General features: G+C 35.3%; 1 protein-coding gene across 1 annotated transcript in view; it reads left to right on the top strand.

Moving 5' to 3' along the window:
- The window catches only part of STPG2 (sperm tail PG-rich repeat containing 2), a 169,524-nt gene that overhangs the window by 80,887 nt on the left and 62,047 nt on the right, over window positions 1–26,590 (top strand). The window contains exons 12-13 of the mRNA XM_026044773.1: window positions 18,156–18,271; window positions 19,710–19,767. Of these exons, the coding sequence (XP_025900558.1) occupies window positions 18,156–18,271; window positions 19,710–19,767 (174 nt within the window). The remainder of the gene's footprint in view (window positions 1–18,155; window positions 18,272–19,709; window positions 19,768–26,590) is intronic.

Raw genomic sequence — 26,590 nt, 5'->3', positions numbered from 1 at the left:
CTAAGAAACAAAGAACAAAGGATGCATATAAGTGTCTTGTATTTTCYTCTGATAGAAATAACACGAAGGTTGTTGAATATATTAAGAAAGTAATTAGAATTCTCCACATAAGTTTTTAATACTGTGTGAAAGGATGAATAACCTTTCTGAAGAAAGGAAAATAATATTTACCTTGCTGAGAACAGAAAGATGTTGTTACATGATATTAGAAAAAAATCTAAGAAGATATAATTTCATAAAATGAGAAAAGTTTGTAACTTTTTCAAAGCATCTTTAGTGTTTTTTTTCCAAACAGTTTCTAAACTATTTTAGTAAAATAACCAATACTCTATTTTTTTGTTTCACTTTAGAAGGAACTACAAGTTCCTTATAATTCTTTTATTGACAGTATTTAGAATCTAAGGGTGAACTTAGGTTTTTTTTTGAAAGGATTAAGTTCACCATTTGTGATTAGATTTCATAGTKAGTAAATAAATTCACAGTAGAAAATATCTGTCAGTATTGCAAAATTCATAGTATTACTATAACACTTTGCCTTATTTTACTCATGTGGAGTACAGCAAGATCAGTAGGACAAAGATTTTACCAGTTTCAGAAATTTATCTTTTTTTTTTTCTTAATTGAGCTGGATGTCGGGAATGGAAGGGTTCATATGATGTTGTCACAGATCACTCAGCTTTTTGGTATCTTCTTTTCCTTTTCAGGAAAAAAAAAAAGTATCTGTATTTAGAAAACTTTTTTTTAGTAAAAAATGTYAGTCTGTTAATAGGACTTCTGTATCCTGCTGGACATACCTAGACTTTCTAACTCTGAACATTATCAAATATGACTTTTATAAGGACATTGCTTTAAAGAGCTAGCCCTCATGATTATATATATTTTTAATTGAATAATTGTTATGAATGCCTGTAGTGAAGAGCATGTTATTTTCTCACTCCCYTTGGCCTAACTGCTGCTCACTTGCTGCTGAATCTAATTTAATGCTCACGATTTTCAGTTCACTCTTTCAGACCTATGCTTATAGAGCTGCTTATATCTTCTGCACATTATCCAACCGCTTGCTATCACTTTCTTGATGTTGTTCTTGATGTTGTTCTGAAATCTTGATGTTCGAAATAACTGCTTATTTGTTGTCCTTTTCTACTCTCTCCCTTTGTTATTAATTTAGTGTTGTCTTTCCTAACCTAGAGTAAAAGCAGTCCTGTGTGGGCAATGTGTAGTACCAATTAGTACCTAGTATCAATTTTCTGCTTTCCAGAWGTAAGCTATGAAAACTCTAACTTAGACATTTTTGAAAGAAATCCCCGGGTCTCCTTTATAAAGTACAGGTTGTCGCATCTGAAAGGTTCTGAGAGGATCAAGGATTTTGGAATCTGCTGAATTCTTTGAAGCTGTTGCAGGAAGAACTTTTACCATTTGGTTGGATATTCACTGACGTGCAGATGAATCGGTTAACTGATATTCACTTGGTATTGTAGATCTGCTAAGTCTGGTTAGGCATGATGTTGTCCCCCTGCCTGCGTATAGGCAAACAGCTAATGCTCGCAGAAGGCTTTTTTGTTTGTTTTTGGTAAATATTCAAGGGTGTCTGATGGCTAAAGCAGAGCTGGCATCTTTAATTACATACAGTGAAGCTCGCTCTTCCACTATAGGTGTTTTCCGTAGATTGTGAGAAATATGAGGTAGGATTATGCTTTGCAGAACGCCTTGTTTGACAGTGAAAAACTTGCTGGCTTGGTACTGCAGCTATGYAATGTGCCATCCATCTGAAAGGTTTTCTTGACTGCTGCCTTTCTAATTTATTATTATTGTTGTTGTTGTTATTTTTTACTTTTTTTTTTGTTACCTTTCCTTGCTTTCTTCAATATAAACTCAGGATAGTTACGGGGTTCTGTACTCTTTGATCTCTCTGATACTCAGTTATCAACGTTTGTCTTTCAAATGAGAAAACTATATGGAATAATTAAAGCGCTGCTTACAAATGAAGCTGCTTCAAGTATGAGACTGAATAAAAATAATTAACTATTCTGGGATACTTTTCATTGCTTTCCTCTTGAATTTGAAGTGCGCTTGGSAGCTGATGACCATGTGCTTACAGCTATGAACTATCTAATGTTATTTTAAATTRTATCCGGTGTTGATAATTGTAAAATTATCTTCAGACCTCCCTCCTTTGTAAGGAAACTGTGCTTGAAAGCCAAAGAACATTTGTTCTTAGGTCTTTTTACAGAGCGAATTTTCTTTGTTTAATGTTTTTATTTAAGTTTATGCCCAATTCAGTATTGCATGGGCTTTCTTTAGATGGGCAGTCCTCGTGGTTCCAGTGTTCTGCAGGGGCACATGCTGTTTGTTTTTGCTCCATCCACAGTGGATGGAGAGGCTGTTGAGGGAGCCTGCGGTCACCCAGCAGCGGTCTCGCTAATTCCTTCCTTAGGAATTGATGAGTTGAAATAGGAAAGATGAGTATTCTTTCGTAAAATTGCAAGGCTGAATTGTAAGGAATAGAYTATAAAATTAATGTTGTGTATTAGCCTGTTGCTTTTTAACAGGACTGCAAAAACATGTCTTAATGTCCTTGTCATTCATGGTAATGAACAGAATACACACACACACAATAATGATGAATTTCAATATTTTTACTAGTAAAAATCCAAACTTAGACTTTTGCACAGCAGCATAGGGAAGTCATAGCAGAACACACACTTGGTTTGCCTGTGGGTGGCAAGGAAAATTGAAGGTTGAAATGACTATTAAATTATAACAAGATTTCTTGTGGCTGAGGTGCTGGCAGATAAGAAAGAAAGGGAGGCAATAATTTCAAAATACAGTCAGAGGGCAGTAATAGTGACAAGCATATGTGAAAACTAATTTTCCCTTTAAAAGCCATCTTCTGGATGTTAAATTTTTATGTGACCTTCCTTTAAAAATAAACAATTTTACTTAGATTGGAATTAAATTGTTATCAAGACAAGAATTTGGGGATAATAATGTGTCTTTATTGAAATAGGTGTAAATTAGGTGCGTCTTAAACTTCTCATACTTAGTTTCTAGTTTTCACTTATAATGTAATAAGTTAACATTGTCAGACCTGTGATACTGCTGTTAACAGAACTTTACTTTAGTGAGATTAAGTATACATCCATTTAGGTTTTTTTTTCCACTAGTGAAAAAAGTGAAATGTGTGTGTGTGTTTTCCCATTATCCCTGTTCCCTTCCCATATAAGCCCCATGTACAGCTTCAGCACACAAAAACAATTTCTTATGCTGGTAAAACAAATGCATGAATAGTCTAAAAGCTCTCTGTGATGCTAAACACATTTTTTTTTCTTGTATGTGTTTCCAGTGAGTGAAGATTTCTGTAGATGGGACTTTTATTTACATTATACATTATGTCTATTTAAAATATACAATAACCAAAGCTGACAGGGGGATTTGCGGTAGCTAATTGTATGTGGGGAAAGATGCTGATCTAATAACAAAGGAGAACATCAAATAAGCAAATGTCAGTTTTCTAGACGAGAATCAAATTAGGGTGAACATCAAGTAAAYGTCAAGTTTCCAACTCCAAGGGAATATTTTGGTACCTTTCTTGACTTCTTTAAATACTTCAGTTCTGTTACTGATGTTAAAATAATGTCTTGGAAACCTATAATAAGCCTGCTGTATGCCCCCTTGCTCTTTACCTATGCTTTATTTATAAYTCAAGTGTGTCAGCTGTGAGGCTAAAGAAAGTGGCCTGCATAAAAATCAGTAAGAATGTGTGGTTTGAGCTCTTCAAAGTGTCCTAAAAGAGCTACAATTCAAAGCAACTCAAAACTATTACTATTCGTAGACTTTCTGTATTTTTCCTTTTTAGATGTATATTTTTCATTTCCTTCACCTCACAATTTTCTCTGAAGCAAGAGCACTGCGGAGTTATGAGAAGTATAAAGTGTAATCTTTGATCATGGTGATAGGGAAACATTTTGGCTTCCTGGACTCACGCTAGCTCTTTGAAAACAGGAAAATATTTCTTATCAATAAAGTACTTGGCTTTGAGCTCTTGAAGCATTATTTTTATCATGTTTATTCACTGCTCTATAGTGGATTTTAATTGCAGTGGTTGAATATACCCCTTCTTACTCGCATTCTGTCAGCTTGTGAGCAAGGTCATTTGCAGTTAGTTTCATATTTACTAAAGTACTGGCAATGCTAAGGTTTTTTCCCTTATTCYTTATGTTCTTAAGATGTTCTGGATAGTTTTGTGTTTTCTGGTGAAAAAATTTACATTTATTTACATAATTATATATATTTTTAATTCTTCACTACTTCAGTAGTTTTCAGGGATTAAGATACTTTGAAGTTAGTACTTTATAAATATGGACCTTATTTAGATTTGCAAATTCTCTGGCAGCACTAACATAGAAGGATCAGCAGGGAAGCCAAGTTTGCCATTTGCATGCAAGGTAGGAAAAGAAAAAATGTCACCGATTTTACTGATTCATGCTATATATATATKTGTGTGTGTGTATATATATATTTATATTTTTTTCCCCCCAACCCCTCTGGTGTCAAAAAGAGATCAGTTTGAGGTAGTCTCACCAGTCCTGGCTGGGCCTGTGTGTATGTTCTCGCTATTGCTTTTTCTCCCTTCCTGGGTCTCTGTGCTTTCCATGGATTTCAGTATTTTGTATTTCTCTGTATTTTGTAACCTATGCTTGGAGAGGTTTAAGCCTTCTGCCCTGATGGTGGTGGAATGTCACGTTTCACAYGTGACACAAAGGGCAAGGGGAGCAGCCTCGTCAGGGCAGAGCTCTGCGGTGCTCCATTTACCCGGTTCCAGAGCGGCCTTGGGCCCTCTTGGAGGAGTGAGAGATAAAACAGTCCAGAGCCCGTGGAAATTGCTGTAGGGATTGAACATCGCTGCCGGGCGCCGCGCAGCCTCCGTCCCTGTGGGGTTGTGACTAATGCACTGAGTCGCCATGCTTAGAAAAAGTGCTTTATAGCTGTTCTTGGTGTGTCAGCCCCTTTCGGCACTAGTCATGTAGGAACGGTACGGACTAGGCTTTAAGGTGTCATATAACTTCATGTCAAATGTWATATAGCTGCATGTTGTTTTTTTTCTTGTGCAAATGGTTACATGGTACTGCTGTTAGACTCAAATCTCTCGTTTTTTTGCATGAATTGGGGATTAACGTACATAAACTTCTGTTTGCCTCTTTTCTGAGAATATTAATTAACAGTATTTGTGCAACTGACTTTGAAAGTTTAAGATGGAATTTAGCAGTCTTTAGAAAAAGTTTCTAGAACTAATTTTTGTTTGACTCATGGAAGTTGGAGGAACACAGCCTCTTTGCTAGAGGAAAAAAGTTTTACTACGCTTACTTAAATCTGCTTTCTTTGAGTGTTCAAAGAAAAATACGCATGTTGTGAAAGTACAAAAACTAGGAAATAAGGGGAAAAACATGACTGGTGCAGGAATATTTAACAGCTTTATGTCGTACGGTAGCAAACCAGCTTGTGTTTCCCCTCCAAAAAAAAGCTCTATTGCAGTTACTTAATTAGTGCTAACTTTCATTTTATAGATTATACATGTATTGCTGTATTTACAGTATAGACATAGTAATGTTTTTGCATATACACAAAAGAATGTGATCTATTTCAAGAATTATCTTTTTTGTTGTTTTATTTTTCCTTAAAGTGATGTGGACTAGTTGATTGGTAAGAGATCCTTCTGCTCTAATAACTCTCTCTTCTACTTCCAACCCTGCCGATGTCCTTCAGCCTTCCCCTGTAAGCCAACTAACTCCTCCTGCACTTCTGAATCTCTACTGTAGCGAATGGCATCCAGAGACAAGGTAAACGTAAGGGCTCTAGTGCACAATGATGGGCAATAAATGCTTTGCACAAGCAACAGGCAGGAGTCCCACGAGTTGAAAGCTGCCCTTAAAGGCCTTTCTTGCTTTCTGTAAAAGGTAGATCAGCTGTAAAAGACAGATCAGCTGAGACTTTCCAGTCAGGGAGGCTTGRATGAAGCTGTGGAGTGACTAAACCACAGAGGAGTGGCCAGGGTTCGTGCTAAGTACTTGCAAGATAAAAGTCATTATGTGCATTTGTAAGATCTTTATCTGTAAACTGTCAACTACTTTTYTAAAAAAACTTGTTTGAGAAAAATTCTAAAGATTTTTTTTTTTGACAAAACGCTTAGCACGAACTGTTAATGATAAAGGTATGAAAAAGTGTTATTATTTCTATGGTACATAGAAGAAGATACTGTACTGCTTTATTCAGCAACGTATAATGAATTATTGCTTTATTAATAAGGTTTCATTTCAAGAGCAACAAGGAAAAGAGATTGAATGAGGAAATGATGACAAATTGGATCAAAAACTGTTGGTGTCAGTAGCAAGAGTAATGCTTGCAGTTAACCAATGTATTTAACTTCATGCATGTTTGTCAAAAGTGAAATCAGAGAAGTAATTGTAGAAKTGGAATCAAATGGGTTAGGATTCAAGGAGACTTGAGAAAAAGTATTGTTTAAGGAAAAATTGTTGCATAAAGGACTGTGAAAATACATTGAGASATCAGATGGAATTTGTAAGATGTCTGACGTGTTTGAGAAATCTCTCTGTGAAAGTTCATGAAGTTCAGACAGACCAGCCCTCAGGAAAGGCAGGAGCCTAAATCCATCTTCAGTCAGGGCTAGGAATAAAAGGTCCACGATGGAAGCAATGCAGCCGTCGCTATCAATGCGTGCATCGGCTCAGTGCTCTGTGTACTGCCTGGTGAGGCCTCTGATTTTAGTGTGTTTGTGTAAAATATAGTAATGCATCACAAAATTACTTGGTAGTTTAGAAAGAAGCTATTCTGTAGTACCAGTTCTATGTGGTAAGTATTTAGAATTTTTTTAGCCATTCATTTTTAAACTCTTTATCTTATGTTAATCTGAGTAAACATAGTAAAATACTTCCTAGTAGATTTTGCAATTTCAAAGGGAGTTTTCTGAAGTATGGTTTATACATAGAAAAACATTTTTTACCTTTCTGTATGTGCTGCATGTTATTTCTGTCTTGAAAAAGAGTACTTTCCAATTTTCTCTATGTTTTTTTTAAATATGAAAGCTGACTTTTTGAGAATGGTGTGCTGCTTAAATTTTGGAGATTTTGTAGGCTTTTATTAGCAATTGTGTGTGACTGTGGTAGAGATTTGAAGAGTCCCAGTTATTCATTATGCACGGAAGAGAAGTTTTAGCTGTTATTTTCACTCATCTTAAACAAAATTGTCTTTTGCAATCTTAAAGTTCCTTTTTTTTCTGAAATAGTTCTATTAAAATTATCTAAGTATGCTAAGATATTTTTCCCTAGGATAAAGAGATAACTCTTATTAGTTATTCTCCTATTAAAAGATTTAGAACTTAAAACCAAAACAACCTTCCCAAAATCAAGCAAACTAAGGAAAAACAGCCTTCTAGTTGGAAGACWTTGTTTCAAATCTGGGCTCAGATTTCAGAAGCCCTAACCTTAAAACCGATATATCAGGATGTTACTTAGCACTGCTATAATAAAGAAGGTATTTAAGGGAAGATTTTGCAAGCCTAGCAATCACTTCAGTCTATTAATAGAAAAGAAGATGTTTCATCATAAAAATCTGAAACTGTGGGTGCTGGTAGCCATCTCTTTTTGGCTTATCTAGTGTGTTTTCACTATTTTAAGTATAGTTTACAACTATTTTTCTGAATGTAGTTCTCACATGTGCAAAATGTACCTACGTCTGAGGRAAAAAACCCAAACAGTAAAACTGCATTGTGTCTTTAGTTCTTCATTACGAAGAACATAGAGATTCATTTTGGTCTTAGCATATTCCATAAGAATATTTGAGATAGAGGGAAGGCAGCTGAATGTGCTTAAGGTAACTTTTGTTTTTCTCCAGTCTCCAGTTAGACATTGTGCAGGTGCTTGGAATCGCKTTTCTGCCTGTGACTATGTTCAGGCTGGTTTGGACAATCCTGATGGTGATTTCCAATCTGTGGAAGGCCAGGGCTGGCAGCATTCCTGGCAATCAAGTCATCCTCTTTTTGCTAGCTCCTCTTCTATGTCTCCATTCCTAAAATCCAAGTGCAAGCAATTGCTTTGGATTTAATTATCCATCGAAGAGTCTCAAAAAAAGGTGACTGTTGGTCATGGAGGGAGAGAATGGGAGAAAGAAGTGAAAGTGATAGTGGTTGACAATGGAGAAAAGAGAGAAAACCTGAAGAAATTAATACAGAATAGGAAGATGAAGTTGCACCATAAAACCAGTACTTCTGTTGAGCCTATGATGTCTGGTATCCAGTAGAGTTATTGCTATTGGTTTCTAGGCTCATCTTCGGAAGGAAATCGTAAAGCTCCCCTGGGGATTAGGACTGAGAGATCAATGTGGTAATTAGGCYATAAAAATATTCTCCCATATGTTACTGAGTGATTTTATTATTATTTTTATTGATTTTCTGAGTTTATTCTGATGCATAGAATTTGGTTTTTATTTGCTTAGTTAAGGAGAAACATTTGATGCAGTGAGTTAAGGATATTTCATTTTAGAAAATGCATGAGGAAAAATCTGGAATTTTGGTTATTCTGTTTAAAGGAGTATTTATCTTAAAATTAAGAAGTCRCAGCTCCATTTGATGCTTTTGATAAGCTGCATCCAATGATGAATACTTGGAGAYGTGATTCTGACATGATTTCTTTCTGCCAGGTCATAGTTGTTCAATGTTTGCTTGTATGTCTTGGAAGCAAAGTATGTGACCAACAGGGCTGTATAATTTTTCTTTTCTTACTTTTTTTTGTGTCTCAGATTTAACTGCTCACTTTTTTGCCTGTTAAAACTTGCACAGACTTCTTTGGAGTGAGGGACAGGTTCTGGTTCCATACTTTGTTTAGCACATTATGTCTTCTATGGAGAGTCCAATTTCGTTTTATGATTAGCTTTTTTGGTTGTTTTTACAGTGCAAAGTTCTATTAAAACACACTTAACTGATGGAGGTAAAATTCTACTGAAGATTGAGGCAGTGACAAAAAGTCTTCTCTCTTACCACACATCAATGTTATTTAGTTTGTTCTTGGAATAAAGATTTGGCAGTTTGCGAAGGAAACTGCGAAGGAAAAATACTTTGGGGGAATGGTTGTTTGGTAAATGATTCTTGGAAAGTTGAGTAATGCCCCCATTGGAGTAGGTAAGAAGCCTTTTTACCCCTTTTATTTGACCAATTGGTAAAACCAGAGTTAGTAGAGAGAAAATGATACCAGTGAGTTTAATAAAGATTGCCCTTACCTATAAATCACTTAAKTAGAATCAACAAAAGGTGACTATATTTTTCCGATTCTTGTCCTCTCTGAGGATTCAAATGATATGGCTTGATATGATATGGATATTGATTAACCATCACTTCTGTCCATTTAAACCATCCTTGCTAGTGTAGTGACTTTTTTTCTATTTGATTGCTATCAAATAGATATGCTATTTAAATAATATATCCTGTTATATGAGTATCTATTTCCAGCCTATTTTAGTCTAAGTGAGCATAAAATTAGTTATGGTGAGTCTATTAAATCCAGGATGAATATATATTTTATATACTCTGTTTCAGAGATGAGGTATATAAATACCTCATACCAGTATATTATTTTGACGACCTAAAAATCTAGTAAAATAGAGCTCATACACGTATTTGTGCATGCCTGTTTATCACGTATTTTGTGTTCCAGATCTTCATTTCAATAGGCTGAAAGATTGTGAGGGGTGTGTTTTGCTCAAATAGTCATTTGAAGCTTTTCATAAATCCACCAAGATCAGTGAATTTCGGTCATCTCTGATTTATTTTTTCTCTTAGATAAAATCTGTTATAGACTGTTCTTTAATATACATTTTCTTAGCATGTGTCAAGATGTGTCAAAATCCTAGTCTTTGAAAAACAGATCTTTCTGATAATGTTATGAACGGTATTGTTGGCTGAGTTTAACAGTAGTGATTTAAATAGTTTTGCCCTTTCTAATGGTGTCACTGTCATCAAAAGGTTTTAAGGGAATACGAGATAATTTGATTAATGAAAAGGTCAAAGAAGAGGTGTTCAGGATAAATTTTTAGGGKTTTTTTTTGTATCACTTGAATGGAAATTAACACATTTTAGAAATTGACTTGAATGGTATGAGTGGTATGAAGTTAAATATGCTGTAATTGCTTTTTACTGGTGTGATTTTGATTTATTATACCCATTAAGGACATTCTTTTTTTCCCTCTCCTCTCTCCCCTGTCCCTTTTTTTTTTTTTTCTCCTTTTTTTCTATGCCACATATACTGGAAACAGAAGTAGTAATAGTTCACAATTTGACTGAAAGTAGTATTGGCAAGTGCCCCATTTTGAGCTATCACTATGAATTCATAAATTATGTCATCTGATAGTGAAACTATGTTTTTTAGAGCTCTTATAACCTTTAGTAGCTATTGACTTGCCTGCCCTTTGCTAAAGCTAGACTGTAGGTCAGGATAAGATTGCATCCCGGAAGAAGCTTAGTGAAAATGTAATAAATCTTTTTAAAAAGTCTGTTTTACTTGGGAAGTAGGGGCCACCTTTTAATGAGTGGAGCCGCTATTTAAAGTAGAGGGGGAATTTTTTGGTTTTGCTGAAGGAAACTCCCTAGGTAGTGTGTTTTTTTTGTTTTTCATTAAGAGTAATCTTAATATCTTTAGGAATGGACTTCAAGGTAGTGTTGAAAATCTGGATAAACTGTATCTAAAGAGGTGTTTTATCTCTTTGAGGAAGTATAGTGGAATGTCAGACCTTGCATTCTTAGCTTCCCATAACTAGGGTTTTGATTAGATCATGTTCTGGGAAGGAAAATTATCACGTGCCTGAAGGAAAGAGAGGAGTTGGCATTTAGCATCTTGACATCTGGGCTAGCCTTCAGGCATTCAAGGCTCTACATAGGAGTTGTGGAATAAAGGATTTTTTTTTAATAGAGTTATTTATTTTTTTTTCTTCAGTGCAACAGATTTTAAGCTATTGGATGTACTGGCAGAAAGGTTGTTGCTATGTTGCTGAACAGCAAGCCACAAGATTCAAGTTACGATTTTCAGCCATGAAAAGATGTTCTATTCTTTGAAGAGTCTCATTCTCAGAGGATAAATTACTTGGTCTCTTATTCCTTTAAGATCTTAATTTAGCAAAGAATGAGAATAATCTAAAATAGCTAATATGAAAATGAGCAAAAATTTAGTTCTATCAGGAAATACCTTTATAAGGAAACTGTAGACTTACAAGTACGATGTTGTTCCTAAGGAAGGATAAATGCACTTGATGCAACAAATTGCCATGGGAAATACCACAGTATTGGTTCTCATCTGAGTGGAGAACTTGCCAATTCCCTTCTGGGCTTGAACAAATATTACACAAGTGAGGGCTCTTGTAAAGTGTAATATTTTGAAATAGATTTCATTAAGGATTTCTAGTGATAATTTATTTCTTCCTTTGTGCATATGTCTCTTCTCATTATAATAATGGGGAGCTTATTTGCATATAAATAGATATTAATATTTGCTGGAGCAGAGACCTTGTTATATTTCTCCTTTTTTATTATTTTGTTTTTGCCATGGGCATTGTTAAATAAGCTAGAATATGGTGGTGATCAGCAGGCACGGGTTGTGATAGTTTTCTTGGTCYGAACATTTCAGAGTGCATCAACTGTCTAGGACATTTTTGTGACCACTTCAGAGTTTAGGCATCCGTTTACAATAAAAAAAGGCATAAAACAACTTTTGATTCTATAAAAATGTTCATTGCGCTATTTCACAAATATTTACTGGCAACCACAAACTTGGTGTCTATTTGGGCATTCATCCTTAGTGTTTTAGTGCCTTTTCTGCCTCTTATAATCTAGTAATGATGCTTTTATAATGCAGATATCACACTGCAAATAAATATAAGCTCTAACAATGTTAAATTAGATATACACGTAGTGGAAACTCCTGATGATCATTCTGATATACAGCAAAATAAATGATGTAAATTTGATTTGTGTTCCATTAAGGATAGGTAAAGCTAGAAGTCTCCCTTAAAACTAATTCTGCTGACCATTAATAATGGTTAAATGACATTTGGAGCTCATAATCTAATCTAATCCAAAACCTCCAYAAAATCCAAAGGATGCAATCCAAATGAATACACTAATGTATGTCAGGGAACTCAGGAGGTTTACATGAAGCAGCAGCAGGTAAGACCCGCAGCCCTATATGCAAGAGTTTTACGCAGGCTTTTATAGTGTTGATGCTGCTATTTATTCGTTATCTGCCTCTTCAAATGCTCTGCCTCCAAACAGCTGTAGCTGCACCGTTGTTAGAGGATTCAGGAGAAAGGCAACTCGAGTTCCTTAGCATCGATATTTCTTGGGCAGCGAATGGCAGACCTGTGAACACCTCGGCACTAACTATGCTACTTAAATATGCTTATTTTTATATGCTTATATTTATAATTTTAAGCATATAATAATTTATATGCTTAAATTATTAAGGGGAAGTGTGTGCATGTGTAGCCACTCCTCTGCGTGCAGGTCCGTGACTTAAGAGCAACTGTGTTTTGGTGGGTAGCTGTAAGGTTTATGTRTCTGAGGTTTTTCTTACCAGCAGAGGTCACTCGGAGAAAAGAGAACAATTGCTTCGTCTTTTATGAAAAATGCGAACATCCTGATGTGCTGTGAAACCCGCCCTGAAAATCCTGTGCTGTCAAAAGCGCACAAACAACCCATATTTGCTTTTTCCTCCCTTTGCACTTCTTGCTGCTGTGTGATTTGCACAGAGGCAATTGAGGAAGTAGTCAAATAAATGTTGGGCCCTAAGAGTACTTATATTTTACTCTATTTTTTAAGCCAGCAGGATAAATATATACTATTTATTTCATTTATTGCCTTAGCAGAAAGAGGCAGCTTTCTATGGGGTCACTTAGATTCTTGGATGAAGTCTTATACATTGCTGCCAGTTATTACTAATCTCTGAAAGCTCAGTAAAGAGTAATGATAACTGTGAGTTTATGCTATAATACRCTTCTACTTTTATCATTACTGTATAATGATTTCATAAATAACATTCTCCTACTCAACAAATTTTTTCATTATATATACTTCATTATATTTAGTACTCCAAAAGTATGCTTAAAATGAATTTTGCACCAGTTATCACTACTGATAAATAAGTGGGTAGCGCCTGTTTAGTTTAAGCTTTTTGAAGAAGTCATAAAATGGAAATAGTCTGTTTTCTTGTGCTTGTCTTCATCCTATTGGCTTGTATGCTTGGACATTTTGGCCACAGTCCTCAAGATTGCTGAAGTTACAGGCAGTTGTTAAAAAACGAAGCAAAACCCTAGGAAGCGCCCAAGTAAACATTACTGCTGATCTGTATCTAGTGCATGTTTCTGGTATTCAAAGACACAGAAGTTGTGCAATGTCAGTGGTTGCTTAGAAACGATAGCAACAGTTATGGGTTAGTTATGCCCATATGGGCTAGTTATGGGCTAGTTATGCGGTCATGCATATGTCATATTGTAATTACTTACAGTTCAACTTGCATCCTCTGCCTTTTAAAGTCATTAATACTAATATTTTTGTCCAGTCTTAGCTTAGGGACGACTCACTGAATGGGTACAATTAATTTCATTATACATGAACATAATCCTTATAGTCTTTAACAGTTTAATGGTGAATGCATTTTTAGGCAGTTAATTTGTTGCCCAGATACTGCTCTAAGTGGTACCTGGCTAAGCTATAAACTGCGGGAAGCAAGGATTCTGTAATGGAAATGCTGGTTTTATGCTGGCTATAGAGGTACAAATGCAGCATTATAATTATAATGTATTAGCTTTTTAAATGAGGAACAAGGTGCATTAGCAATAGTCTTAAGCTGTAGAAAAAAATGGTCTTTAAGAACGTATCATTTTAGGYTACCTCTGGAGCATAATAAATTACTGAGCATTTTGGATTGCTTGTTTTTGCTTGGGGTTGGTGTACAGTGGCACCAAAGCAGACATCATGAGGCAGCACATACAAAAAGGGGTCTTAAATTGAAAAGTCAACAGGTTTTCTCTTGCCCCCATCTTACAGCTTATTTTTTAAACACGTGAAAAGAATATTGTTAACCTAAATGTTTTACTTACCCAGCGTTTATGGCATACTGTGTTGGAAACTAGCCTATTAACTTTTTTGTTGTTTTCCATTGTAAAAACAATGACACTAATAGGTTCTCAGGCAGTCTCTCTAATAGAGAAAGATACTATCTGCCTTTCTGCGTAATATAGAGCAAAAGATCATTTTTTTTTACTGCTGGAAGATAGATATCTCTATTGGCAAATTATTTCAATTTTCCTAAATTTGATTTTTCATGATTTACAATGTAAGAGTAAATTTCCTTCTCCAAAACATTTGTTATTGCTGAGCTAATAATATTTATGAATCAGAAACATGCAAATAATCTATATGCAAAGTGAAGAATTTTATGTGTTGTCACATGCAGCTGAGTCCATTYAGAAGTTCTTTTAGATGTAAACTGTGGTAGATGTTGATGTTATAGACAGCTTTCTTAAATAAGCGGAATGTAGCTAGAGAGTGTCTTAGTCATAGTCCGAATACAATAATGTTTAACTTCCAAATTTGTTTGTCTTTTAATAGCCTAGCAATTGAGGAACTGAATGAACTCGGTCGACTGTGTACACTTATTCATTTGAGAGATAGTGAGGTAGAATATATACCTATATTTATGATACACTCACTTGAGAAGTAGTAATATGCTACTGTTAGTGGCTCTGGAAGAAGCATCATTTGGAAACACAAATCCTAATCRTTCTGTTTTCAACTCCAAATTGAGCTTGATGTCTAATAATTTTTTTTTCTTAACTGTTCCTCAAACAATTCATTTTCTTAATGAAGTTCTTTGAACAAATTATTTACCTAGTTGAAGAGATTAGTGTGAGGACTGCGACCTTACAGAAGACTTCAGGCTTAAGTAGATTTAAAATTTGTGTATTTTGTTTTTCCTGTATAACAATAAGGAAAGAGATGGGTTTTTYTTCTGGTTAATATTTTAGCATTGCCTCATACTCATAAGAAACCTGCCAGATGTTTCAAGCAATGCCTGTGCTGTTAATAGCTCTGAAATTATTAATGTAATTGACTCACTGTAAGCAAAGAAATAAATCAGATTGCATAGGTTCAGTGAAGCTTAGTATAATGTTTTCTGGATCCAACCCTATGCAATGTTACTTGGAGTATTTCTTCCTGATTTATTGCGACATCAATTTGTTAGTCATGGATCTGTTATTCTGTGTGGTTTTTGTCTACCTTCTACCTTGCTGACTGAAGTACTGGAAGAATCCTAAAACTGCTTCTTAGATGGGAAAATATTGTCTCTTTTATGTATTCAATTTTCATTTCTTTTCAGAGTTCAATTAAAGGAGAGACTGTAATACATTGGAAATTTTACTTCTGTAAAATGAAATTACACCTTCTACTCTATGTCCTCCAATATACCTTTTTACACCTTGGCGTTCGTTCCAAGGTGCAGTTTATCTTTTGAAGCTGTACAAAATGCGGTAACAGCCGCTACCAATAATGTAGAGAAACAAGTGAATAATCTCCATATGACAAAGTCTGGCCTCGTTGCAAAGACAAATTCATGCCTCTGAACCAGTTTGGGTTTTAAATCTGTTATTTGCAAAAGCAATCATTTTTCAGCCCCCTTCTAATGCAGCAGAATGCTTGAGCTGAGAAGCCAGCAGCGCAGATTTTCATTTTAAATTACCTGTTCCTCATGTTCTCTGCTGTTTTTGCCCTGTAGCATTGGTTGACATTTCATAGAGAGTGAGCTACCATAGGGCTGGAAAATACATAATTATAAGAATCACCTGCTCTTCATTTTTTCCCATTACATACCAATGGGGATTCAGACATACTTTTCAGAGGTATTTGATTTAAATGAGAAGTTTTTATTCTTCACTGACCTATGATTAAAATCTGGCATTTAATAAATAAGTGGAAGATAGCTTCTGTGTAATTCAGCTCCCAAGTTATGCTTGAGAGGCTATGTAAGTCTTTGACCTGTATCGTATGAGCAGCAGCATATGTAATTGAGAATATGTTGTTAGATAAAAGCAGTTTAGTAYGGAAACCTTTGTGATGGTTAATGTTTTAAGGCAGGTATAAGGTAGATTGCTACCTTATAATTATAAAAGAGATAGGTGACATCAAGGAGCTTCTCAAATGATGCCTTTTTTTTTTTTCCCACACACAGTTAAAAAGTTAAATCAGGAAAATAATTGATTACAATTATGTTACAGCATTAAAACCTATATAGAAGTTTTGTGAATAACTTATTTTTTAAAAAAAATCAATAACATGATGACAACTGTGAAGAGCAGATAACTGCTGTGAAGCATCAAACTACAGACAAATTGGTTTCAAAAGTGATTCTCTACAAAATGTTTATTCATGTTGTAGGAACTGAAGTAGGTCTTGGTAGTAACACGGTAGATATTTGTCTTTCCATTCAGATTAGCCAGACACCCAGCTCATAGATCAAGGAGCTTCTGATGCTATTCAAAAAGGCTTTTCATTGTTCGAATGAACTCGGCATGGAGTCATTTCCTGCACACCAGCTAAGAAATAGACTTGCTTATTATTTTTTATCACAGCAGTATCTGGGCACCCTGATCCAGGGGTCTGTTGTGCTACTTGCTGTACAAATACACAAGGCAAGATCACTGAGATGACAAATGTTGCACATCTGGACTCGAACAGAGATCAAAGAGTAACAGAGAACACACATCCATAGTGAAATTACCGGTCTCATACTAGCAAAGAAAAAATTAGAAAAGGATGATTTTGTCTTTAGTGATCCATACGTAATTATTTTCTGCTTTTATGGTTAAAATTAATTTAGTCATAAAGCTCCTGTCTTCCATTAACTATCAAATTACTATAAGAAAAGTCATCCATTYTACAGTAAAGGCAGAAACAATCATTCGAAAAAGTAGCATGAAGTCTTTATCATTTATGTTAATAAGGTAATACTTGATGGAGGTGGGGCGGAAGCACATGAAAATAGTGAATGTTTCTCAGAAGCTGGAGGTAAGCAGAGTGCATACGTGGAACTAAATATGAAAACAAATAGTTCCTGCAAAAGTGGCTACTGTTCAGCCACTAGATGTGGAGATGCAATTTTACGTTTTGATAACTAATGTTTAGAAATGAATGTTATTGCTGTCATCCATATGATTAATTAAATCTGTGTTCTGAAAACTTTTAAAGATCATTTTGGCATTTTTCCCTCTTGTCCTTTTTCTTCTGGTTTTACCAAGTACATAATGATGTCAAGTGCACGAATTTAAAATGAACTCCTAACTCTTATATCCTCCCCTGATAAATCTCAGCGTAGAATTTCAGAAAGAATTTTTGGATCAGTTCTGTATTTAACTAAATAAAATCCATGAAGACTTATTATTGAATTCTTATGATGCCTCAGTATGTGAGTAAACACACAAAGATTTTTATCTTTCCACACTGGGAAGTTGTTTGCTAGAATTTAAAAAAAAAAAAAAATCATAAGGATATATTTGGAGGAGGAGAGTGAGATGTTTAACTTAAGTTCACTGTTATCACATGTTTGTGAAAGCAAATCATAGCCCTAACAGTATCAACCAATTCTGCAAGCTCCTCCTTCCTGAGGGCCTGTCTAGGTATTATGCAGTTCTCTACCATATTACTGTCATCAGTAAAATTTTCTGTCAMTTTTTCTTTTGTTGGTAGCTGATGTGTTTTCCTGAAAGGAGAAAGGCCTTACAGAATGGAGTGGCAAAATTCAATTGATAATTAATCTAAACAAAGTTAAGGCAATTTGTCAGAATGCTGTGAATAAGTTTATACAACTTCACATATGATCGCTTTTTCTTTCCAGAAGATTTAAATCAGTAGTCTACTGTTGGTACTACTGCAAATGTTATTTTTGAAAGGTCAGATATACTATCAGAGTATTTCTTCTATAAGATAACAGGAGATATACACACACACACACACACACACCAAAATATATGAAGTGGTAGTGTTTCAGGCCTGACAAATGTTGTAGTTTCAATAATTTTGGTTCTTCCCCTTTTTAATTTTGTAGGTCCTGGGACATACAACCCTGTGATGAGTTCAGCTTCCCACGTTTCTGCATATATATCCAAGCTGGAGCGTTTTAAGGAACCAAAAGAGAGAACTCCTGGCCCCGGAGCATATGAGGTTTGTCAAWATAGGAGTTATTTTTTTGGGGCTGACTTGGAACACAGCTAAACTGATGACTATGTACTCCACATTTTCCTGATGTCAAAGCAAACTAATATCATTTTGGGGACTAATAAATATGTGGATATAATAATATACCTAACAATTTTAAGTAATTTCTTAATTATTTCTCCTAAAATAAATAAATAAAAGGACTTTACAGTCAGTTGAAACCTWGGTCTTCAGTGCCCTTGATTTAAGAGAGCTTGATAGCTGCAGTTTCATTTGAGTATCAGGTTTTGAGCAATGCCAAAYGGACTTAAAGTGCACAAATCCAGAAAGTGCAAAACATGCTAAGTTGTTGGTTCAGGTTATGGTAATGAATTTTAGAAGTTTTTATTCATTTTAATTTAGACTTATTTATAGAACAAAAATATCGATGAGAGCATTTGCAAATTAATTTTAAGCATAGTCAAATATGTCAAGCAGAGAAACATTTGTTTCACGTTAAATACTTCTTCCCTTTAACCTGGCAGTATGAGAAGAATGCTGTCAGTCCTTCTGGTTTGCTCCAATGTTTGTCTCAATTTTGTTTAATTTTTCAAATATGGAACAATTGTGACCTTTAGTAGAGGCAACATCAATGCCTTCTCTGTGGTCTCCTTTTGCTAATATAGTAAAATGGAGATGTTTGACAGACATATATGGAATCCAATTTTTAAACTATGTGTGTTCCAGCAATACTGCAATATAAAATACACAGATACGTTTATTTTGCTTGTAAGTATTACTTCTATGTATGAAGTGTTGTAGACAAACAGGAGATTAGAAATATATCATTTTTTTTCCCAACCTTGCTGGCTAAGGCAATATGGGTGATGTTTACGTGTGAAAACTAAACTAAKATTAGGTGAGTGTTCAGAATGATTTGAAATAATGTTTACAGTGACTTTTAAAGAGGTAGGTTGCTTCTCCAGAAAATTTTAAGAAAGCATCTATAGATCTAATAACAAAACTGTAAGACTGTTYTGGCTGTTTTGTTCAAGAATAGTGTCATCTTCTTATGCAATATAATGTGCAATGAGCAACACGTTTTGGAATGAACTCATAAAAGTTCAGTTGAAATTCTACCTCAGTCTTGAAATCTGTGTATTTTTTTACTTCCTCTATCCATTAGCATAGAATGACATTAATTCTGGATAATAAAAGAATTCTAGATAATACAGGAGTCATATCTTCTGTCATAGAAAGCATACTATTTATAGGTAAGATGACAGCATCCACAGGCTTGTTTTTGTGTAATCACGTAATCATTTTCCCTTTAGACCTTCATTTTCCTTCCCTGGTGTGTCAACCAGTTGATTGTTTATCTTTTTCAGTTAAACTATAAATTTCAGTATATTTGGTAATAGGTTGTTTGGAAAAAAAGTCTTCAAGAAACTTTTTCTGTTGACAGTGCAAGGCTTTGAGAAGTCTGCAAGACCTCAGGAACCTCCCTGTTACACAAAGAAAAGGTACAAATGAAGAAGCTGTCAGGTGAYGTAATGTGTATGCATTCTCAAAGCTGATCCATGCAGACGAAAAAGGAGTAAGATAACCCTTTAAGAAATGATTGATATTCAGTAGGGTGGTGATGAACATAACCTTCCTGTCATGCAAAYACTGAATTTGAAAATTAAATGTTTGCATTAATCTAGCCTCTCTCACGATGAAGATTTGTCTAGGAAATGGTTGAGCAGCATATTCAGCCTTACAAGATGATAAAGATACGGTTGGTTAGAAATGTTGCTTCAAGTTAAAGCAAAAAAGGTCACTTTAAGGTAGGAGACAGCATAATAATTGAAAAGCTAACTTTTGTATGTATCTTGTGTTTTGAAGAGCTGACTTACAGAGGTTAAATAATCAAGCAAGGAAGTTTTGCACTTTTTTGGGAGGGTAAGCTAATGTAATATTTGTCTACATTATTATGTTCAAAGTCTTAACCATGTTTTTGCCTGTACACCCTTATGTTTAAATTCCCAGTCATTGACTGAATTATAATCTGTATTTTTTGTTATGGTTGATTTCTGAATGGAAAACTGGGCAAAAAATATGAAGGCAATGTTGTTAGATTTCTATGCTTAAGAAAAGTCATGTGTGAGCAAATAACTGAAAAGACAGGACTCCCATTTGTAGTGAAACAAGAACACACCATCAGCAGCTGGGTGAACATGCAGCTTGGTTGGCAACATGGTTGATGAGAGGCTTTGCCTTTTAAAGGAAATGAAGTGCTGCTGAACGGGCTGTGCTGCTGGGCTTCCCCTCAGGTTCTGATGTGCACCAGGGCTTTGCACTCTGCTTTATACACCTGGTGATGTTGTACACTATTCGTACAGCCTCTGTGTGTTTGATGCAAGTTTTTGTCCCTTCTGCATTGCAGTGCGCTGCTGATTAAACTCAGAGGCAACTCAGGTGAAGTCACCTTCGTATCAGTTGAGAGCTATGTAACCAGAGAAGCATGAGGCAGTTGAAAGGTGAAGCAGTCTGCTCCTTGTGAAGCTGGCAATCATTTTCAGGAACTTTGAATTTCAGAGTTTTGTTTTGCTTTTTTTTCCCTTCTCTCCTCTCCCTATAGGTTCTTAAGTGCAGCAGTATGTGACAATTCATGTATGATTAGGAGGAGAGATGATTTTGTTTTTAAATACAAATGCTAGTTAGAATTTGAGTTAGCCCTTAAGTATGTCCTGCTCCTTAGCAGATTGTCCTTACTGGGAAATGTCCTCCGTAGATCATTACTAGGTAAAGCTCCTTTTTACGTTTTTGAAGCTTATTTTATTTAAGTGTTAATTTATTTTTTTTTTCATTATTTAGGTTATTTTGTGCTCAGACTAAACTTGGTGGTGCTTGAGGGCCTAACTGTACAGGACATCAGTCCTGAGGTGATTTAAGCAGCCGATGACTCAGGACATATAGGTGTGCTGGTGTGTGTGTTCTTGCTCTGCTGCAGTAAATTGTCAGGGTTCATGTGGACTTCCTATGAAAATAGAGCTAGAATGTATGTGTTGGTGAGTCAGTCTGATGGAGAAATGGTGGTTAATGTTAATGTCTGATGGAAAGAGAGAGGCAGTCAAGGCATCTAGTCCAAATTATAAAAGTTTCATAAGAATAATCCAGGTATGAAATGACTTGATAGCACAATAAGCACAAAAGGTGGCTTATGAGATACTGTCATGGTGAAACCACCGTGGTGTGTGTAGCTTGGAAAAACTATTTTTAAAAGAAAAACRGTCAAGATGAGCTCAAGACTGATCAGTTTATGATCACTTGTTAATGCAAAGTCTTAATTATGGGAATGGGACCATGGGACTATGTGAAAGGAGATGCTAGCGTGTTGACTGGTGATGCTAACAGTGCTTAAGAAGTTATTGATGTTGACTGCTGCTTTGCTTGTTGATCTAACCAGCAAAAGAAAAAGATTTGGACTCTTTTTTTTGAGGTGTTGAGGGAGGCTTTTTTTTTTTTTTTTTTTTTTTTTTTTTTTTTTTTTTTTTTTTTTAAGTTGTGGTTCCAAGGGTTCTCCTCTGCTATCCTTGTTCATTAGCTCCTGTCATTATCCTGTGTATTCCTGTTGTTAGTTTCTTGCCTCAGGAATTGTACAGGTGGCAGGAACAGCTCTTTAGGACAGGCTGACATCCTCAGCAGTCAATGTGAGAGCTCTAAAGAGGTGGCATTTGAGAAGGGAGACTTGCATAACTCGCTAAGAGAGTGTTACAGTTTGCTTAGGGAAACTAACTTTTTTTATTTGTTTGAGTGATTCAATATAATAAGCTCCTAGGGGATRGATTATGGGCTGAATGGCCGTTTTTTGTCTGAGTGCTGAGTGGGGTGATCCTTTTGATATCTCTTATCATGCTGGATTCTTGGCAGAATAAGCTTTCTGTGTGTTACAAGGCTTTCCTAGTCCATAATGAATAAATGCTATTTTCAAGCACTCTGGAAGTTTTTTGTGTTGATAGAGAGACACTTCCAGTACAATATAATTTTTTAAATTTCCTTTAAGACAAGGAATACTGGATGTAGGCATTGAATTTATTGAGCAACTTTTGAACTCAAATTGATACTGCAATACTGTTGATTTCAACAGGACTATGTTGTTTTATGGTAGCTAGATTTCAGATGTTATGCTTCTGCTTTAAACTTTCCTGAGCACAACTAAATGTTTGTCCTGACAGGATTTCTCTAAATAATCTGTCCCTTGCTGTGTCAAAAACTTAGGAAAAGKGTTTGCGGAATACACACAGTTTCTTTGACACATCTGTTAGCTTATTTTAAACATTTTTGTGTCRAGTAGCTTCCATATCTGGTCATGGCAACTGAATGAAATTGTTTTCTCCATCTAAGTCTCACAATGGTTTCAGTAATATGTTCACCTTAATTACCACTCGAATTCATCAAATTCTTCTGATTGATTCTCATGTGTTGATTAGAGTCACCACCTTGGAGATGTAATGGTTTGTAACGGTGTAGAACAAAGGTAGTAGACTTGTATTTTCTGCTCATCATTTATTCCAGACAGTACAAACAGCTAATAAGGCAATAGCTGCAGTAATTGCAAAGCTAATTTAAATTATCCCTAGAATATAGTAACAGACTGAAACTGTTTGCACTATTATGGAGTTGTGAGCTGTTACATAATACTTAATTTTAAGTGAAGGAACTTCTTGCAAAAAACTCTGTACAAGAATTTAGTATAGTCTGTAGGCTTAATTGGTCCTATAATTCCTTTGMGATAACTGTGTTGGAAAGAAAAGCTTTGGAGAGAGAAACAGTTCAGGCAAGATAGTTCTGAGTACATCTGATTGGAGAGGGAAAAAAAGGGGCAAGAAAAGCCTCTTTATATGACTATATCTACATATATATATATATATACACACACACACAGAGGCAGAGAGAGAGCGTATGTGTGTTTGATATGTCTGCATTTTTGATTACTTGTGGATATCACAGACGTGTTATTGCTCTTGATTAAGTTAAAAGGATATATGGAGAATTGGAACAGAGTTCCAGTTCTTGTTTGAACTTTGATTAAAAATTTTGTACTCATTTTTTACAGTACTCATATTTTAATGGGAAAAAAAAATGAATAAATGAACATAGAAAGTAAGATTTTTCGTAGTCATTTACCATTAACTTAAGCAGGGACTTTTTCACAAGTAGGGGGTACTATTTGACCAAGAAAAAGAAGCAAACACTTCTACCTTAAAGAAAAACAAAACCCAAAAAAATGTTACTTGGTGGAAATTTGCTATTAATTTTTTGGTTGACCTSAGGGAAGCATACATATAGCTTAATTACACACTGCACAAACCATTAATGTTCTCTGTGCAAATCAGAGGGCTCTTAAACTTTTACAGCAGCATTCATAGCATCTAGAGAGCTAACCACCAACAGTAATTCAATCGCTTTGCATCTGTTTGCATTTTGAGAACAAAGAATGCTTTCCTTTCATTTAAGTGAAAAAAATCCATGTGAACTTTTTTGTTTCTCCCCTGTAAGGGAAGAACAGTTTTGAGCAAGTTTGCAAAGCCCTGCACTGAGCTGCTGCTGGTGGGGTTCTTTTGTGTTKTGCTTTAATGAGACTTCCATAGCTAGAAGTTCCCTTTGATTTCATAATGTACACAAGGCTTTTATCCCTTTCTAAAAAAAGTAAGTATTTGTATCTTGTCTTAATTAGCACGTTTGTGCTTACCTACCACTTCTGAAAGGAAGGGCGTTTATATGCCCGTGTTTAGATTTATCAAGCTCTGTTTAGGCAAGAGTTACACAAAGCTAATGAAAAACCTCAAAACAAGTCTACCAGAAGTGTACTAGATGCACTGTTTTTTCCTCTATTAGCTATTTTGCATAATGAATTGAAAGAATRCAATGTGCTTCACAAGGCTGTCGTTAATCATCCTGCTGATGACTGCAGGGTTAACATTTCATACTAGCACTAAAGAATACTTCTGAAAAGCAGGGTTTTCTTTCYGAGTGTATCAAATTTGATCAAGTAGTCAGCAATTTCCTGTAAAACTTGGATGGATACCCTGAAATCATTCATGAAGGCTTTCCTTGTGTTTATTTGTATATATTTTTTCTCCCCACTGAAATATACTGCTGAAAGTTTAAGCATCAATGTTGTACTAACAATCAAGGCCAATATGACTAGAGAATCATTTGGTAGGCAAACAAATAAACAGGCCATGAGAGTTTGGGAAAGAAAAATATTGGAAATAGATGTAATGACCGGCACAGTCTAGAAGGACTTCAATATAGTATTTTTATTTTTATTCACATATTTGTATCTGTTATTAAGGAAGAGTGCAGTTTTCAGTATTATAGCTAGATGCTGAAAGTAATGGTTAGAAGCAGATTTTTTTCCACCGCTTTGGTAGGGATAAATCAATYCTGTTAGGCATAGTAAAGTTGTCCAAAAAATGCCTGAGTCTTGTATCTGATGGAAGACAGGAGGGTGGGACTGATGAGAGTTGGATAATGCTGCAAGCAGCAGGAAATGTAAAAATTGCTACCGGTTCAGAGCAGCAGTGCATGCAGCTGGGCAGCCTTGTCAGAGACGTGATGAAATAAACTCTGAAGTTACATCTGGGGCGTGAGCATCTCAGTTTCCCGTCTGTCGGGCTGCCGTTCTGATGCGGCCTCAGAAAGGGATGTTTGGACAAGGTTGGTTGTGCTCGTGGGCGTGCGTGGGCCTGCACACCCTGACAGCCCTTGTGCAACGTGTAGGAACGAACCTGGTGCGAAGCTTCCTCATAGAGAGGCCACGGGGGTTTAGTCAAGTACAGAATATGGCTATCGACAAGAACTGTGACTCAAATATATAATATGGCTATCAACAAGAACTGTAACTCTTAAAAGTGTACATCTTCCCCTGCGTTTAGTATTAGTTCATTTAACAAGATACTTTATTTGGGGTATTGCTTATGGTTCAGTACTTTAGGTGTGASATTTCAGCAGTTTTTTTTCTTTTTAATTTTTATTTCTTTTGTCTCTTTTTTTGAAGAAAGACTATTTATTATAAAAATACTGAGAGCTTTTTAGTTTGAATATCGTTTCCTTGGTAACTGGTTATTTTTAGTTATTTGTATATTTGTACCTGTTATTTAACAAGCTTTTGAATTTTACCTTTGCACTGCTGAAAAAAGTGAGGAAAAAGGAATACAAGCAATTTGCAGTATTGTTCATTAGGAAAAAATATATTTTTTGATGTATTAGAATAAATTTTCATTTTCTAAATCAAGATCATAAAATGAAATCTTACATGAATAAAATTTTATTCTGTTATACAAAAGTTCACTTCAAATGTATTTTAAGAGCAGCATGTTTTTGTTTATATGACTTGGTCCATCACTGACAAGCTGTTGGTTCTTTAGGGTGGAACATATATATATATATTTATACACACCCATATATATATATGTATATGCTTTTAGCAACTGCAATAGACAATAGTTGTGAATTACGAACTCTTGTATCTGCTGTAATGGCAAGGATGGTTTTGATGAAATATGTTGGCAGTCCTGTAGGCTGGCATTTGCTGAGGGCATAGGATGCAAGACTGTAGTCTTATGCAAAGGACAATCTCTTCTCAAATTAGTGTTTCTAACTACTACTAGAATATGTATATGGTGTGGACTTGTTGATTTTTTCTTTTTAWTTGATTTCTGGTGTGACAAAGTGAATTAAAATCCAGTGCCTTATCGTTCATCTTGTCAGAAATGTAGGCTGTGTGTTGTATCTCCTAGTACTGTGATACCATTCTGATTGAGGCTTGTTCAGAAGGGAAAAGGAAACCAACTGATGCAAAATGCTTCTTTCTGCAGCACTTAGCTCTGGTGAAACTTTTTTCCAATATTTTCTAGGTTATGATCTGCAAATATCAGGAAATTTATTTAAATAGTTTTATTTCCTACTGTCTTTAAAATTAAGCTGTTAAAATTATACTGTATTGGAAAAAGCACACCTTTATATCAAAGATGGACTCATGCGAAGCTATGCTGTGTATTTCTTAYCACTTGCAAAGGACAGGCTTTAAGGTCATATTGTGCTGAAAATAATGATTATGGAGAAGTTGGACTTTGAGGACTTTATTAAAAAAAAAAATTCCACAAGTTTTAGAAATAGGCTTTAACAGCATTCAGCGTGTAATCTCTACCTCTTAAATAACATTTTTGAACCAATGTTATATTTAATTAGATGCACAAAGGTGCAAAGTTTTCCTCTACAGATAAACTCCATCCAGTGTTGGCATTTTAGCTTTCATACTACTGGAAGATTAGGCTGCTCTGATGAAAGTTTGTG

This window comes from Nothoprocta perdicaria, unplaced genomic scaffold, assembly GCF_003342845.1.
Source record: "Nothoprocta perdicaria isolate Ctin4 unplaced genomic scaffold, notPer1 scaffold_381, whole genome shotgun sequence".
In the NCBI taxonomy this organism is placed as follows: domain Eukaryota; kingdom Metazoa; phylum Chordata; class Aves; order Tinamiformes; family Tinamidae; genus Nothoprocta; species Nothoprocta perdicaria.
The sequence above is the reverse complement of the archived record's forward strand: the minus strand, read 5'-3'. Positions and strand labels throughout refer to the sequence as shown.